This window comes from Rutidosis leptorrhynchoides, chromosome 1 (assembly GCF_046630445.1).
Source record: "Rutidosis leptorrhynchoides isolate AG116_Rl617_1_P2 chromosome 1, CSIRO_AGI_Rlap_v1, whole genome shotgun sequence".
NCBI classification, from domain to species: Eukaryota; Viridiplantae; Streptophyta; class Magnoliopsida; order Asterales; family Asteraceae; genus Rutidosis; species Rutidosis leptorrhynchoides.
In genome coordinates, this window is record NC_092333.1 from 562,028,740 (window position 1) to 562,043,531 (window position 14,792).

The following is a 14,792-nucleotide window of genomic DNA, read 5'->3' on the forward strand; positions in this document are numbered from 1 at the left end:
GCAACCGTATATAGCGTGTGGCAAGAGAGAAATAATAGACTTTTCAAGAAGAAGAAAAGAGCGGTAGATCAAGTGTATAAAACGATTTACACTACGGTTAGACTTAAACTCATGTCTATCAAGTGGAAGTCGACTCCTCAGACGCTTCGGCTTAAGTCGGATTGGAAAATCTCTTGATGTTTTTTTGATTTGTCTATGTATTTGAGCTATAAGCTCTAGCGGGTTCTTTTGTTGCTCATTGTAGCTTGGTTGTTTAAGAGGGTATAAGACTCACCTATAGTCGTATTGAGCGTCATTGTAATCATTCTTTATTCTTTTTTAATAAAGATTCGTCGGGTAAATCCCATTACCCAAAAAAAAAAGACGCTTAAAATGATTTATTTACAAAACAACGAAATCAACCCCGATTCTAATTTAGTACGGAGTATATATTACCGTTACTCTACTGCTACCGCGACCCGAGATAACATACCCGATTACCCGGACCCGACATAGAGTACCAGAGAGGGGGAATTGAAATTTAAATTTATAAATAAAAATCGACAGTTGGTCTGCATTTCAACGGCACCAACCGCATCAAATCAAAATCGAAGTTCCAAAGATGGCGAGAACGAAACAACCTGCAAAACGTAGTTGGGGAAAATCAACAAAAGGTACCTCACATTATATTCTACTTCCCTCTCTTTTGCAACTAATCGCTAATAATCTCGGTTTTTTTAATTATTAATTACTTCCAGTAAACCCTAATTTTATCGTTTTCTCTCAAAATTGCAGAGAGACAATCTACTTCAACAAGCACGGTAATACTCCATTTTTTATTTATTTTGCTAACTTTAGTCTCCATTTTTGTTTTATTTTGCTTAATTCAGTTTCAGTGAACTTATATTTTGTATTTCTGTTTAATTTTCTAAAATTGTAGCGCAAAAAGAGTCCGAGAAAGAGTCCAGCAAGTGAGTTGATTATTTAAACATTTTTATTATTTTTATAGTATAATGGTATAATATAAATATAATAATATAATATTTTGTTGTGTGATTTAGATAGTGGTGTATATGTGTGTGTAGTTATGGTGAATTGAAGTATCTTTTGTAATGTAGGTCCAGGAAATGAAGGAACAAAGAAGCCACACCGATTTAAGCCGGGGACACAGGCATTACGTGAGATTAGGCGGCTGCAGAAGACTACAAAACTTGTCATTCCGGCTGCTCCGTTTATTCGAGCAGTGAGCAGATACTTTCTTTCTTTATTAATATCTCTCTATTATGTGCTTGTCTATAATGGACATTGTATGGTGTCATGTATGAATTGAACGAAAAATATAGTGTAGGAAAGTAGATTAGGAGATTTATTATGCTTATATGAAATATGAATTGTACTGAAATCAATTCAACTTCTTCACATGACAATATATATAGCATAAGAATGTAAGATACAGAAAAATATTTTAGTGAAGATTATATGCTTGCATTAATAAATACGTGGTGGCGTATTCACATTAGCTGCTTGAAACGAAGTCGGTAAATAACTAATGCCAAAACCTTTGTACTCATCTGGTCTGAAATTACTTGTGATCAATAATTTCTATTTCTATGCAATTTAAAAACAACAAAAGTAAAGTAAGAAATATGGGGTGAACTCTTTAGATAGGTTCTTTCCTTTATACATAGCAGTTGCATCCTTTTTATGTGTCCTAAAAAGGAAGTGTTATATCCCTTGATTGACTTCATGTCAACTTGATGTTATTGATTTGTCCCTGATAGGGCATTGAACTATTTGATCTTAGTAAGTACATATTTTTTTTCTGATGAAATGCAACATACTCCATGTAATTGAGAGTTTTTTTGTTTTATATAGCAAATTAGCAATACAACGTTTGATTTGTCACTTTTAGTACTTTGTACTCTGTAGCTTTCAATTGGGTCGTGAAAGATGGCAATGTGTCCCCTTTAAACCAAAATTGTAATAAAAAACGACACGTTTTTTGCCACCTGAAATGGGACACGTAATCTTTTGATGTCCCAATTGGACAATAAAAAGTATATTGACCTAAACATGTTGCCTTTACTGACGAAAACCACTACAACCAATCAATAATAATTTGGCATGATGTTCTGTTGTTATTCCACCTCAGCTTTACATACGTTGGTTAAATATTGATGCATTTTTTTGGCTTTTGAAGTTTTTTTTAGGCTGTTTGATCTTAGAGTGATGATGCATATAGTTCTACTAAGGTTCCTTTTTGTTTCTGCATATTTTTGAGCATACAAAAGAGCGTCATATCATATTTCTTTTTTATATGAAACTCTTATCTCATGTTATCTGCTTATCATAAACATACTTTGTGCTTGTATTTAGTGATCATAACTTTAGGATTAACAGAGTCGTGTTTGGTGTTTGTAATGTCTTTCAGGTAAAGGAGATCAGCAACTACCTGGCCCCTGAAGTCACTCGATGGCAAGCTGAAGCGCTACAAGCGCTTCAAGAGGTATCATAATATCGAACCTTTATACTTATTGTAATCATCATCTAACAAATTTTAGTGCTTTCTACTTCATAAATTAAGTCTTCTTTTTGGATACTGAGTTTCATTTCATGTAGTAAATATAAGTTTGTACTTTCTGTTGATCACACAATTAGCAACCATGTAAAAATTATTGTTGTTATAAATAGTCTTTAATTAGAGGCATTGCACATTTGTGGTGTTGTGCATAATGTGTGGGGTATATGGTAGGTTTGTATTTCTAATAAAACGCAACCACATTAAAATGATTGTTGATGTTAATAGTCTTTCGAACGTGTTCTCTTTTCATTATCTTCGAGGTAACTTCCACGCACATACCAAAAGAAAACTGATAGTGGAACATTGAAATCTTAATCCTAGTTCAGAAATTCTTACGCTATATTATACTTAATGATATAAAGTGGGCTATTGGTATCAGATCTTGGATTAAGTCGTGCCACCTTGTAATTAACTAATCCTATACTTTTCAGGCAGCAGAAGATTACTTAGTTCAGCTGTTTGAGGATTCAATGCTATGTGCAATTCATGCAAAGCGTGTTACCCTCAGTAAGTTTTAACGATATATTGATTGATCACACACTTTAAAGCTGGCAAGGGGTATTGGGTTTTGGTCATAATGGGCGATTTTCATACATTCTGAAACAGACTGGGTTGACCCAAAGCGCCAATACACTGCTTGTGCAAAAAGCTTCATCTTTTTATTAGGGCAAACGACAGAAAATAACAAGATCCCTACCCATTTTGGGTTTCATATTTCTCACTGTTTGATCATTTCTATCAATTTTGAAATTATAGTGCGATTGCAGGACATATTTGTTAATGACAATGGGTAACTTTTAGCAAGTATAGTAACTAAATTGATCCCGAATCAAAGTATCCGTATCAAACAATGTTTGACACTGTAATAGGCATGTTGCTACATTATCAGTTCTTTAAATAAAGTCAGTGTGTTAACTGTCAAATACAGTCATGAGAGATAAAACATAACCAAAATGACCAATTGGGTTAAAATTACCGCCCTTCACTGCACACTATACCTGCACTCATCTCTTTCTGTTTCAATTATCTACAGTGAAAAAGGATTGGCAATTGGCACGAAGGCTTGGAAACAAAGGGGTGCCGTGGTAGTAATTGTACTCTGTTACTGAGACTTGTTTAAAATAGTACACCGTGACTGATAGTAGTAAGGTTCAATGTGCAAAAGTAGTGATGAAAAAATGTTAACGCATGCAGTTTTTGGTTGTAGTAGAATCCAGGTACATCATTGGGTGCCCTATTGAACTTAAATTGGTATGTCGCTAGTATTGTTTATTTGTTTCTGAAACTGTAGCTAATTATTTTATTTACAAAAGTGCATAGAAGTAATTGGTCTATAAATGTATGTTAAGTATATTTTGTGTCTGTTTATGCCTACTCGAGTGTACCTTAAAATTACCATACGGAGATGGAAAACTGTGTCAATTAGATGGTAAACAACTTGATATGTACTTGATAGATTTCGCTGTGTTACAAGCTTCCAAATTCTTGAAAGTGTTTGAAAAAGCATTTAATGAAGCAAAGCAACTATGAAATTATGGTTAAATATTAGAAGAGAATTGAGATTTTTTGATGAAAACTTACGAAAAATCTGGCCCTGAAGATTCTACGTATTTGGGAAAGACATTTTTCGAACAAAGTTATAAACCATTTATGAATATGAAAGATGCTAGAAAGGCAGTCGATATCTCGAGATGACTACATGTTATAAATTAGTCTTTTAACCATGGTAAACCAATTAACTACACTAAAATATAACTAAAATTATAAGCAAAGTATGTGTTTTTATGGCGTTGGTCTCCGTTTGAACATTGGCAAATCCAATGTCTACGACGTTGGTGTTTCGGAAGCTGATCTGGATTTGATGACATGTGATACAGGATGTTTGGTAGGTAATACTACTTTTAAATATCTTGGTATTTAATAATTGGGATGTTCTGATTGAGCGCTTTTAAAAGAAACTGTCTATGTGAAAGCTAATTTGTTATCGATGGGATGGTCGTTTTACTTTGTACAAATCCGTGCTTGGTAGCTTAGGCATTTATTACAACAAAAACAACAACACAACCCAATACCACATGAGTGGTGTATGGGGAGGTGAGATGTAGACAATCCTTCCTTTATTCAAGAATAAAAACAAGTCATTTTTCCACTCAGAGTGAAAACACTCTCAGAAGAACTAGAGAAAGTCATCATTCTCTCTATTCTACGGATAAAGAGATTGTTTTCAGTGTACCTCCGGCGAATAAGTAGGAATTTTTTTTTAAGAAAATAGTAAAATAAAAATTAAAAATAAAATTGAAACGCCATGTAAATGGTAGAATCAAATTTTCATGGGTTTTAAATCCTGCTTGGAATTCAATTTAGGCTCTAAACGGGAGGTGTCAATAAATCGACGTTTGCTGTTGACTCAAAAATAGTTTAGGCATTTATTATATGTTGTTATATATATGTCATGAAGGAGTCCTCAAAATGTTGGAAGGGTTGCATGCTAGGTTTTTCTGGGGTGGAGATGAAAATAATAAGAAAAAGGCTTGGGTTCAGTGGGATATGATGTGTTGGCTGAGTCTAACAAGGGAGGGTTTGATGTTGGTAGTTAAGTAGCTCTCAACATAGCTTTATTTCAAAGGTGGAAATGGCGTGTGCTATCTAACCCGGATGCCCTCTGGGTACGTACGTGTAGTTAGTTAATGGAAGTGAAGCCGGTACGCCTTCGGTTGGTGTTACGGGCCCGAGTATTTGGTCCAATATCGTGTCTGCTATTCATAGTATGCATGCAAAAGGGTATTTGTGCATAATAATTAATAACTTTCGATGCAGAATAGGGAATGGATCTTTTTATTAAGTTAAGGTAAGATCTTTGAATTGGTGATGAAACTCTAGTATCCATATTTAATCGCTTGTTTCATTTAGAAACAGATAAATTTGAAGAAGGGGAAGAAGAAAAGGAAATAAGAATTGCCGGTTAAACGTAAGGTTACGAAGATGGGCTTTTACCGGTGTTGATTGGTCGTAGTGGAAGAAGATATTGCGATTGCGAGGCCCCCTCGTGTGAAGGTCTTTGTAAATCGTAGTACGTTTTCAATAGAGATGTATCAAGAGGTTTACTTAGCGAAGCTAATCCGAAGTCAAGAAAGAAGGCAAATGAGGCTTTCACTTCGGGTAATTATAAGCTTAAAGACATGGATTACATGGGCGCAATTCAAAACTTGTTTTGGGAGTTTCAAGATGGTAGAGACGGCGATTCATTGGCAAGCGTGAATGAGAAAAATGTATGCAGAGGCTTTCGTAGCATTCGATAAAATGATGACATGTTTGATCGAAGAGAGCGAACCGGGTGATGATTCCGCCAATGTGTTATCTTGCAAGATACAGAATCAGCCCGGGAAAGAACATTTTGAAAGAGGCGGTTAATAGTAAGTTGAAAAAGGCGGGACCTAGAGGATGACTGGTTGGGTTCGTCTCGTGTTTTTTCGCTTTTTTCCGTTTGTTGATTTCACTTAGTTCGTTTGGTTTAGTTCCTAGTATTATCGTGTAGTATTGGGTTAGTTTTGGTTAGTGTACTTTAAGATTTTTCCGGTTGTTAAGGAAAACTCGTTTATAGATAGTTTTCATTTAGTTGGTTGTTTTCTAGATGCAAGATTCCTCGTTTCCTCCATTTTTTGTATTCTCTATTGAGGACGTTTTCCTTTGAAAACCAACTCGTTTCTATATGAGTTATCGTCATCTTTGCAACAACAACAAAAAGATCCACATTTATTTTCATTGTATTATTTATAACTTAACAAGTTAAAGGAGTTGAAAGGGATAGTCACTTGCATGACGTAATCACTCAATAAAATACATGAATAACCATATATTGTTATAATATATAAATATATATATATATAAATGGATAGTCAATTATTGATACACAAAAGTAATATTATTGTATTACCTAAACTTGTGATATTTTTGCTATAAATAGCCATGAATGCAAGCATTAAACTTGCACCATTTCTCACACTTACAAAGTGTTTCTTTCTTTCTCTCCATTATCATCTTTGTTCTTACACTTCATTATTAGTATTCTTAATCAAGAATCAAATCACTAAAGGTAGTTATAAGCCTACTGAATTATAACATCAAGAATCAAACCACTAAAGGTAGTTATAAGCCTACTGAATTATAACACGTTATCAGCACGATAATCTTAATACTAATTATGGTTGGCTCTGCCACCTAAATGATATATGGTCGGTTATACCACCTGAATAATATATGGTCGACACTGTCGTCTAATTATCATTTATGTTACTAACATTTATATTTCAATTATCTAACATTTATATGGCCGACACTGTCGCCTAATTATCATTTATGTTACTAACATTTATATTTCAATTATCTAACATTTATATGGCCGACACTGTCGCCTAATTATCATTTATGTTACTAACATTTATATTTCTATTATCTAACATTTATATGGCCGACACTGTCGCCTAATTATCATTTATGTTTACTAATATTTATATTTATGTTATATAACATTTATTAATGATTGCTTACATATGGTCGACACTGTCACCTACTTATCATTTATGTTATATTAAATTTATGTTTAATGTTTATATACTTATGAATATAAAGTGACTATAATTTATCATGTTGTTTGTTTTAAAAGAAAATGTCGAATCTGGAAAAGCTTAAATTTACTCCTTTAGAATCAACTGGAAACAACTACATGCCATGGGTTATAAAAGTAAAAATGCATCTTAAATCAATGGGCATTCTTGAAGCCATAAATGAAAACAACACTTGTTCTGAAAAAGAACAAGCAACGGCATGTTGCTTTATTCATCAACATATTGATGAATGCTTACAAAATAATTATGTGACTGTAGAAGATCCCCATGTTTTATGGGAAGGTCTCAAAAGCAGATTCAATAATCAAAGAGAAATTTTACTTCCAGCTGCTATGGAACAATGGAGAACATTAAGGTTCCAAGACTTTAAGAAAGTAAATGAATATAGCTCAGCTCTGTATAATACATGTTCACAACTTAAATTCTGTGGACATGAAATAAGTGATGCAGACATGATGGAGAAAACTTTCTCCACAATGAATGCTGCAAACATCACAGTACAAAGAAATTTGAGAATGCTAAAGTTCAAAACATATCCTGAACTTAATTCATATCTCTTAGTTGCAGAGCAAAATGATGAGCTATTAATGAAAAATCAGCAATCCCGTCCTACTGGTACACTTGCAATCCCTGAAGCAAATACTGCAAATAATTATAAACAGGGACAAGGACGCGGGCAAGGTCGTGGTTATAATAACCATCACCATCATCATGCCAAAAGCCATAACTATGGTAGAAACCATCCTTATGGTAATGGTAATGGGCGAGGACGTGGTCGTGGTCGTGGCCGTGGTGGTCAAAGAAATAATAATCCACGAAAATATAAATATCAACCACAAAACAAGCCCACTAAACAAGATGTTGAAGAAAATTCTTCTAAAAATTCTGAAGAATCTTGCTACAGATGTGGTAGAATGGGCCACTGGGCTAATACTTGCCGAACATCTAAACATCTTGTTAAGATGTATCAGGATTCGCTGAAAGATAAAGAAAAGGAAGTAAACTTTGTGGATAACGTCGATCCAACAGTCACTGAGAAACCATCTGATTTATATGAAGATTTCTTGAATGTTTAAGTTGTGTGTCTTTCGAAAAATAAACGATTTAATATCGTCTGTCTTTGTCATTATGTTTGCTAAATGTTTCAGTACTATCTATTTGCGTTTAAAATATTGTGTAATATTAATGTACTCACTATTTATTTCTTATATATGAAGTTCAATATGAATTTTGCTGGAATACAACATCAATCAAGTGGTGGAGATCTCTGTATAGCAGACAGTGGAACTACACACACTATACTTAAATCCGAGAAATATTTTATTGATCTAAAACCAACGGAAGGAACTATACATACAATATCAGGACCTGCTAACTTGATAAAAGGGATAGGAAAGGCAAATTTCATACTACCAAATGGTACAAAATTTTTAATAAATGATGCCTTATTTTCTCCCAAGTCAAGCAGAAATTTATTGAGTTTCTCCGACATATACCTTAACGGGTATGATTATCAGTCAGTGACAACAGAAAATGAGAAATATTTAAGTATCACTGACAAGAGTCATGTGGTTGAAAAACTGCCAAGACTTAGTTCTGGATTACATTATACACATATAAATGTACCAGAAATACATATGGTAGTTAACGAAAAATATATTGATCCTGGTGTATTCAGTTTATGGCATAACAGATTAGGCCATCCAGGATCAACAATGATGAAAAGGATTATTGAATGTACTCATGGACATCCACTAAAGGATAGAAAAATCCATCATGATACAATGGTTCCATGTACATCTTGCTCTCTTGGAAAATTGATAACTAGACCCTCACCACTTAAGGTTGAGAAAGAATCACCAATGTTTCTTGAAAGAATTCAAGGTGATATATGTGGACCAATTCATCCACCATGTGGACCATTTAGATATTTCATGGTTCTAATAGACGCATCTAGCAGATGGTCTCATGTTTGTCTGTTATCAAGCCGTAATGTGGCATTTGCAAAATTTCTTGCCCAAATTATTAAATTGAGAGCTCATTTTCCTGATTACACCATTAAAAGGGTGAGACTTGATAATGCTGGTGAATTTACATCTCAAGCATTTAATGACTATTGCATGTCTATAGGAATTGTTGTTGAACATTCTGTTGCTCATGTGCATACACAAAATGGTTTAGCCGAGTCATTGATTAAACGTTTACAGTTAATCGCTAGACCATTGATAATGAGAACAAAACTCCCTGTATCTATATGGGGTCATGCAATTTTACATGCTGCTGCATTGATTCGCATCAGACCAAGTGCAAGTCATAAATATTCCCCCCTACAACTTGCTTTTGGTCAAGAGCCAAATATTTCCCATCTTAGAACATTTGGTTGTGCAGTGTATGTTCCAATTGCGACACCACAACGTACAAAAATGGGTCCTCAAAGGAGGTTGGGAATATATGTTGGATATGAAACATCTTCAATATTAAGGTATATTGAACCTATGACAGGTGACGTTTTTACAGCACGTTTTGCTGATTGTCATTTTAATGAAACATTGTTCCCTAGATTAGGGGGAGAAATGAAAAATAAAGAAAATGATGTTTCATGGTGTGAACCTCAATTAAAGTATCTTGATCCTCGCACAAAAGAATGCGAGACAGAAGTTCAAAAGATAATGCATATACAAGAACTTGCAAATCAATTGCCTGATGCATTTACAGATACAAAAACGGTGACAAAATCATATATACCAGCAGTAAATACTCCAGCTCGAATTGAAATTCCAAAAGCTGGCAATAACGTCACTCATGAATCTTTGTCACGTCAGAAACGTGGAAGACCAATTGGTTCAAAGGATAAAAATCCTCGAAAAAGAAAATCAGCTGATAATGAAGTAAAAGAATGTGTTCAAGAAGAACCACAAATCAGTACTCCTACTGCAGAGGAGATTGATGATGTCAATACAGAAATTGCAATCAATTATGCATATTCAAAAATATTATGGAACCGAAATGAAATGAAAAATCTTGATGAGAAATTTTCATTTAATGTTGCATATGACATCATGAATAATGATGATGATCCAGAACCAACATCTATGGTTGAATGTCAAAATAGACATGATTGGGCTCAATGGAAAGAAGCAATACGAGCTGAATTAGAATCACTCAATAAAAGAAAAGTTTTCGGATCCATCATTCTCACTCCTAAAGATGTGAAACCTGTAGGATACAGATGGATTTTTGTTCGAAAAAGAAATGAGAAAAATGAAGTTACAAGGTATAAAGCTAGACTTGTAGCTCAAGGTTTTTCTCAAAGACCGGGAATTGATTATGAAGAAACTTATTCCCCTGTTATGGATGCAATTACTTTTAGGTACTTAATCAGCCTGGCAGTTTCTAAAAATTTAGAAATGCATCTCATGGATGTTGTGACTGCTTACCTATATGGATCACTTGATAGTGATATATATATGAAGATACCTGAAGGATTTAAGGTACCAGAAGCATCAAATGCAAAACCCAAAGAAATGTATTCGATTAAATTACAAAGATCTTTATATGGGTTAAAACAATCGGGACGTATGTGGTATAACCGATTAAGTGATTACTTGATAAGCAAAGGGTATACAAATAACCTTACTTGCCCTTGTGTTTTCATTAAGAAAACAACATCCGGATATGTGATCATAGCTGTTTATGTTGATGATCTTAACATCATAGGTACAAATAAAGAGATCTATGAAGCCATTCAACTTCTAAAGAAAGAATTTGAAATGAAAGATCTCGGAAAAACCAAGTATTGCCTTGGTTTACAAATTGAGCATATGCCTAATGGTTTACTTGTACATCAAACAACATATACTGAAAAGATTTTGAAACGTTTCAATATGGACAAGGCAAAACCATTAAGTACTCCTATGGTTGTTAGATCACTCAATGTTGAAACTGATCCATTTCGTCCATGTGAAGATCATGAAGATATTCTTGGACCAGAAGTACCATATCTTAGTGCAATTGGAGCTCTTATGTATCTTACAAATTGTACAAGACCTGACATTTCTTTTGCAGTTAATTTGTTGGCAAGGTTCAGCTCTGCTCCTACCAAAAGACACTGGAATGGGATCAAACACATATTTCGATACCTTCGAGGAACTACTGATTTAGGATTATTTTATTCTAACAAATCAAAACAAGATTTGGTTGGTTATGCTGATGCAGGTTATTTATCTGATCCACATAAAGCTAAATCTCAAACTGGATATGTATTCCTAAATGGAGGTACTGCAATATCATGGCGTTCTCAAAAACAAACACTTGTTGCTACATCATCAAATCATGCCGAAGTGATTGCATTACATGAAGCTACTCGGGAATGTTTTTGGTTGAGATCAATGACACAAATCATTACTGATTCTTGTGGACTAGAACGCGATAAAAGTCCAACAATTATCTATGAAGATAATGCAGCTTGCATAGCACAGATGAAAGAAGGGTATATCAAAAGTGACCGAACCAAACACATACCTCCTAGATTCTTCTCATACACTCAAAATCTCATTAAGGACAACGAGATTGAAATGAGATATGTTCAATCCAGCAAAAACTCTGCTGATCTTTTCACGAAAGCACTTCCAACTGCTATTTTCAGAACACACGTTCATAACATTGGCATGAGACATGTTCAAAAGATGTAACAACCGAAGCGATGTCTACTTGAGGGGGAGTCAACTCCATGCTGCACTCTTTTTCCCTTAGCTAAAGTTTTTCCCACTGGGTTTTCTTTAGCAAGGTTTTTAACGAGGCAGTAACTTACAGTTGATCTTCAACAAACAAAATTGCTATCCAAGGGGGAGTGTTATAATATATAAATATATATATATATATATGGATAGTCAATTATTGATACACAAAAGTAATATTATTGTATTACCTAAACTTGTGATATTTTTGCTATAAATAGCCATGAATGCAAGCATTAAACTTGCACCATTTCTCACACTTACAAAGTGTTTCTTTCTTTCTCTCCATTATCATCTTTGTTCTTACACTTCATTATTAGTATTCTTAATCAAGAATCAAATCACTAAAGGTAGTTATAAGCCTACTGAATTATAACATCAAGAATCAAACCACTAAAGGTAGTTATAAGCCTACTGAATTATAACATATATGACATTTCTTAAGTTTGCCCAATATCATGAAAGAGTAGACAGATAGAAAATGAGCTTTTCCTTTGTATTTTAGCAGATTCCATATACTCCTATAAAACAAATCGGTATCTGCTCTTCAAGAAGAAAAAAACAATATTATATTATATTCTCTACAGAAGATTAATAAGTTGAGATGTCATCCCAAATAACAGACGGCATTTCTCCAGGTTTACAAATCACTCGACTATGAATTCTTCAACCGTCTTGTTTAGAAACAGGAATCAGCAAATGATTAAACATTATAAGACCAGGCTCATAAATTATTGTGTCCAACTCCTGAACTTAACTCTTGCCCCGACTTCTTTACTTCACAGACACAATATATACCACAGTTAATTCACATAAATAGAATAGGCGGATAATAAAACATGTTAAAACTTATTTATTGTTATATTGAGAGAAGGAAACAGATAAAAATCAATATATTTCTTTAACAGAGTTTCCTATGATAATCTTATCTCGGCAGCATCCATGAAAAACATATCAGTAATGTACTGCAAATAAAGCTTTCGACTCGAGAACGGTGTTCAAATGTGTAACCATGCTTTGATTCTAGAAAGTGTAATAATTCATCATTATTATCATCAATCATGAAGTATACAATTGGATTTTGTATGTAATCGTTTAATAATGGTGAAAGGTATAAAAAGAACAGAACATACAAGATTACATGCATCCAATATGTTCATGAAAAATTATCTGAAGAGACTTAATGTGGAAGGTCCCTAGAGGATTGAAACCAGTATCATACACACACTAAACTAGTGTACATATGAAATACACGTACACGACGACAACAACAACACGTACACGAGATATATTATAATAATCACGTGTTATCATAGTGTAGATATGAAATACACGATATATATTACGGAGTACAAAATAACTTACGTGTTGTCATTCCATTTAGTACACAGAGTAGACAGCTGGAGATGTAAACAGACTTCACTTCATAGTCTTCATTAAAGCCTAGACGGTAGCACAACGTACCAAAGTAACTGGGAATCTGTCCCTGTTAATCTGTTATTGTTTGGCAATAGGCATGTGTTACTACCATCACAGATTAAAAATGTACCAATCGTACGAAAAAGTCAGTTGAAATTTCTATTTCTAGGTGAAGTGGTGAACTAAGATATTGCATGTGTAAATTTGTGGTAATGAAAACTCAGAATCCAAGATCCAACCACCAAAACTTTTCTAATATGGAATTAGGTTAACTGTCATAATACTACCAAGTAAAATGCTATATATAAAAAGGATATACTATACTTTTAAGTCTATTTACTCTAAAAATAAGATTTTTTAAATCATACTTGAGATACAAGTATAAAAATTCAAGAAAGTTGTATAAAAAAAATATTTCTGGCCAACACAATACAGCTCAACTTGACTTGTTTCAACCTGCACATAAATCACCCGCTTTGACCCAATTACCTGACCCACTTACCCCATGCTTTTCGCCACCTATGAAAAATACATTATCTTCTAAAAGTCTTAATCCGCGACTTGCCCCATTGCATAAGCTGAATTGCAGAATACAAGCCATACGCATGTGCAAACCGAATTACAGTATAAAAACTTACTTACTTACCTAACTACTTACCGTTCAAAAGTATCTAATTCTAGGATGTGTGGTCTTCTAGCTCTAAAACCTCAATAGTAATAATTCAGGAACTAATATCACATACAACAAAAGTTTCCTACATTAAATGTAAATGATGTGAGCAGTTGCACATGGGAAAAACTAGACTACATATCACATCCTAAAGTTTTATTTACACCGAACTTGTTAAAATAGAGCTATATTACACTTAAAAAATAATGCCCTATGTAAGCAATTTATATTAGAGAAATCAGCAGAAGTTTGCAGGTTCTTTTTGGCCAGAAATGTGGACTTACCATATTTTATTTAATGTGTCATTAGATAGACTATACTATACCTTCATTCTATATAAAATGCATTGTTATTGAACCATATAAATGACATGTCTGCATAGTAATCTGTTTATAGAGATATATGAGATATGTCTCGAAGTAAAGCACACAGAGAGTATCAAACAACAGAAAGTATTACCAAACATGGTTTGTTAGTAAGTTTGTTTCGGTACAAACAAAAACCCAACGGAAGAACTGCAATATACATAGGCCAAACTTGGATACTAATTTGACAAGGCAAATCCATAAGTATCTCTTGCATATAAACAGTCTATAATACTTCAGCATTAACTTAGAATGTGAAACACATGAAGCACACTCTTTAGACATTAAATAATACTTCAGCATTAACTTAAAATGTGATACACATGAAGCACACTCTTTAGACATTAAATAGTACTTCAGCATTAACTAAAAATGTGATACACATGAAACACACTCTTTAGACATTAAATTAAAATA

At 33.8% G+C, this 14,792-nt stretch overlaps 1 protein-coding gene across 1 annotated transcript; it reads left to right on the forward strand.

The window, feature by feature from the left end:
• The first annotated feature begins 583 nt into the window (after positions 1–583).
• LOC139881117 (histone H3.3-like) lies at positions 584–3,770 on the forward strand. The gene is made up of 7 exons (XM_071865643.1): positions 584–653; positions 775–800; positions 920–950; positions 1,098–1,222; positions 2,411–2,485; positions 2,992–3,067; positions 3,594–3,770. Exons 1-7 carry the CDS (start codon positions 602–604, stop codon positions 3,647–3,649), a joined length of 441 nt encoding a protein of 146 aa, XP_071721744.1. The 5' UTR covers positions 584–601; the 3' UTR covers positions 3,650–3,770.
• The last annotated feature ends 11,022 nt before the right edge of the window (positions 3,771–14,792 follow it).

Coding starts and splice junctions, on each gene's coding strand:
- LOC139881117 (XM_071865643.1), top strand. CDS start 602: ATGGCGAGAACGAAACAACCTGCAAAACGTAGTTGGGGAAAATCAACA. Junction 951..1,097: donor TCCGAGAAAGAGTCCAGCAA/GTGAGTTGATTA, acceptor TTTGTAATGTAG/GTCCAGGAAATGAAGGAACA. Junction 2,486..2,991: donor CGCTACAAGCGCTTCAAGAG/GTATCATAATAT, acceptor TATACTTTTCAG/GCAGCAGAAGATTACTTAGT.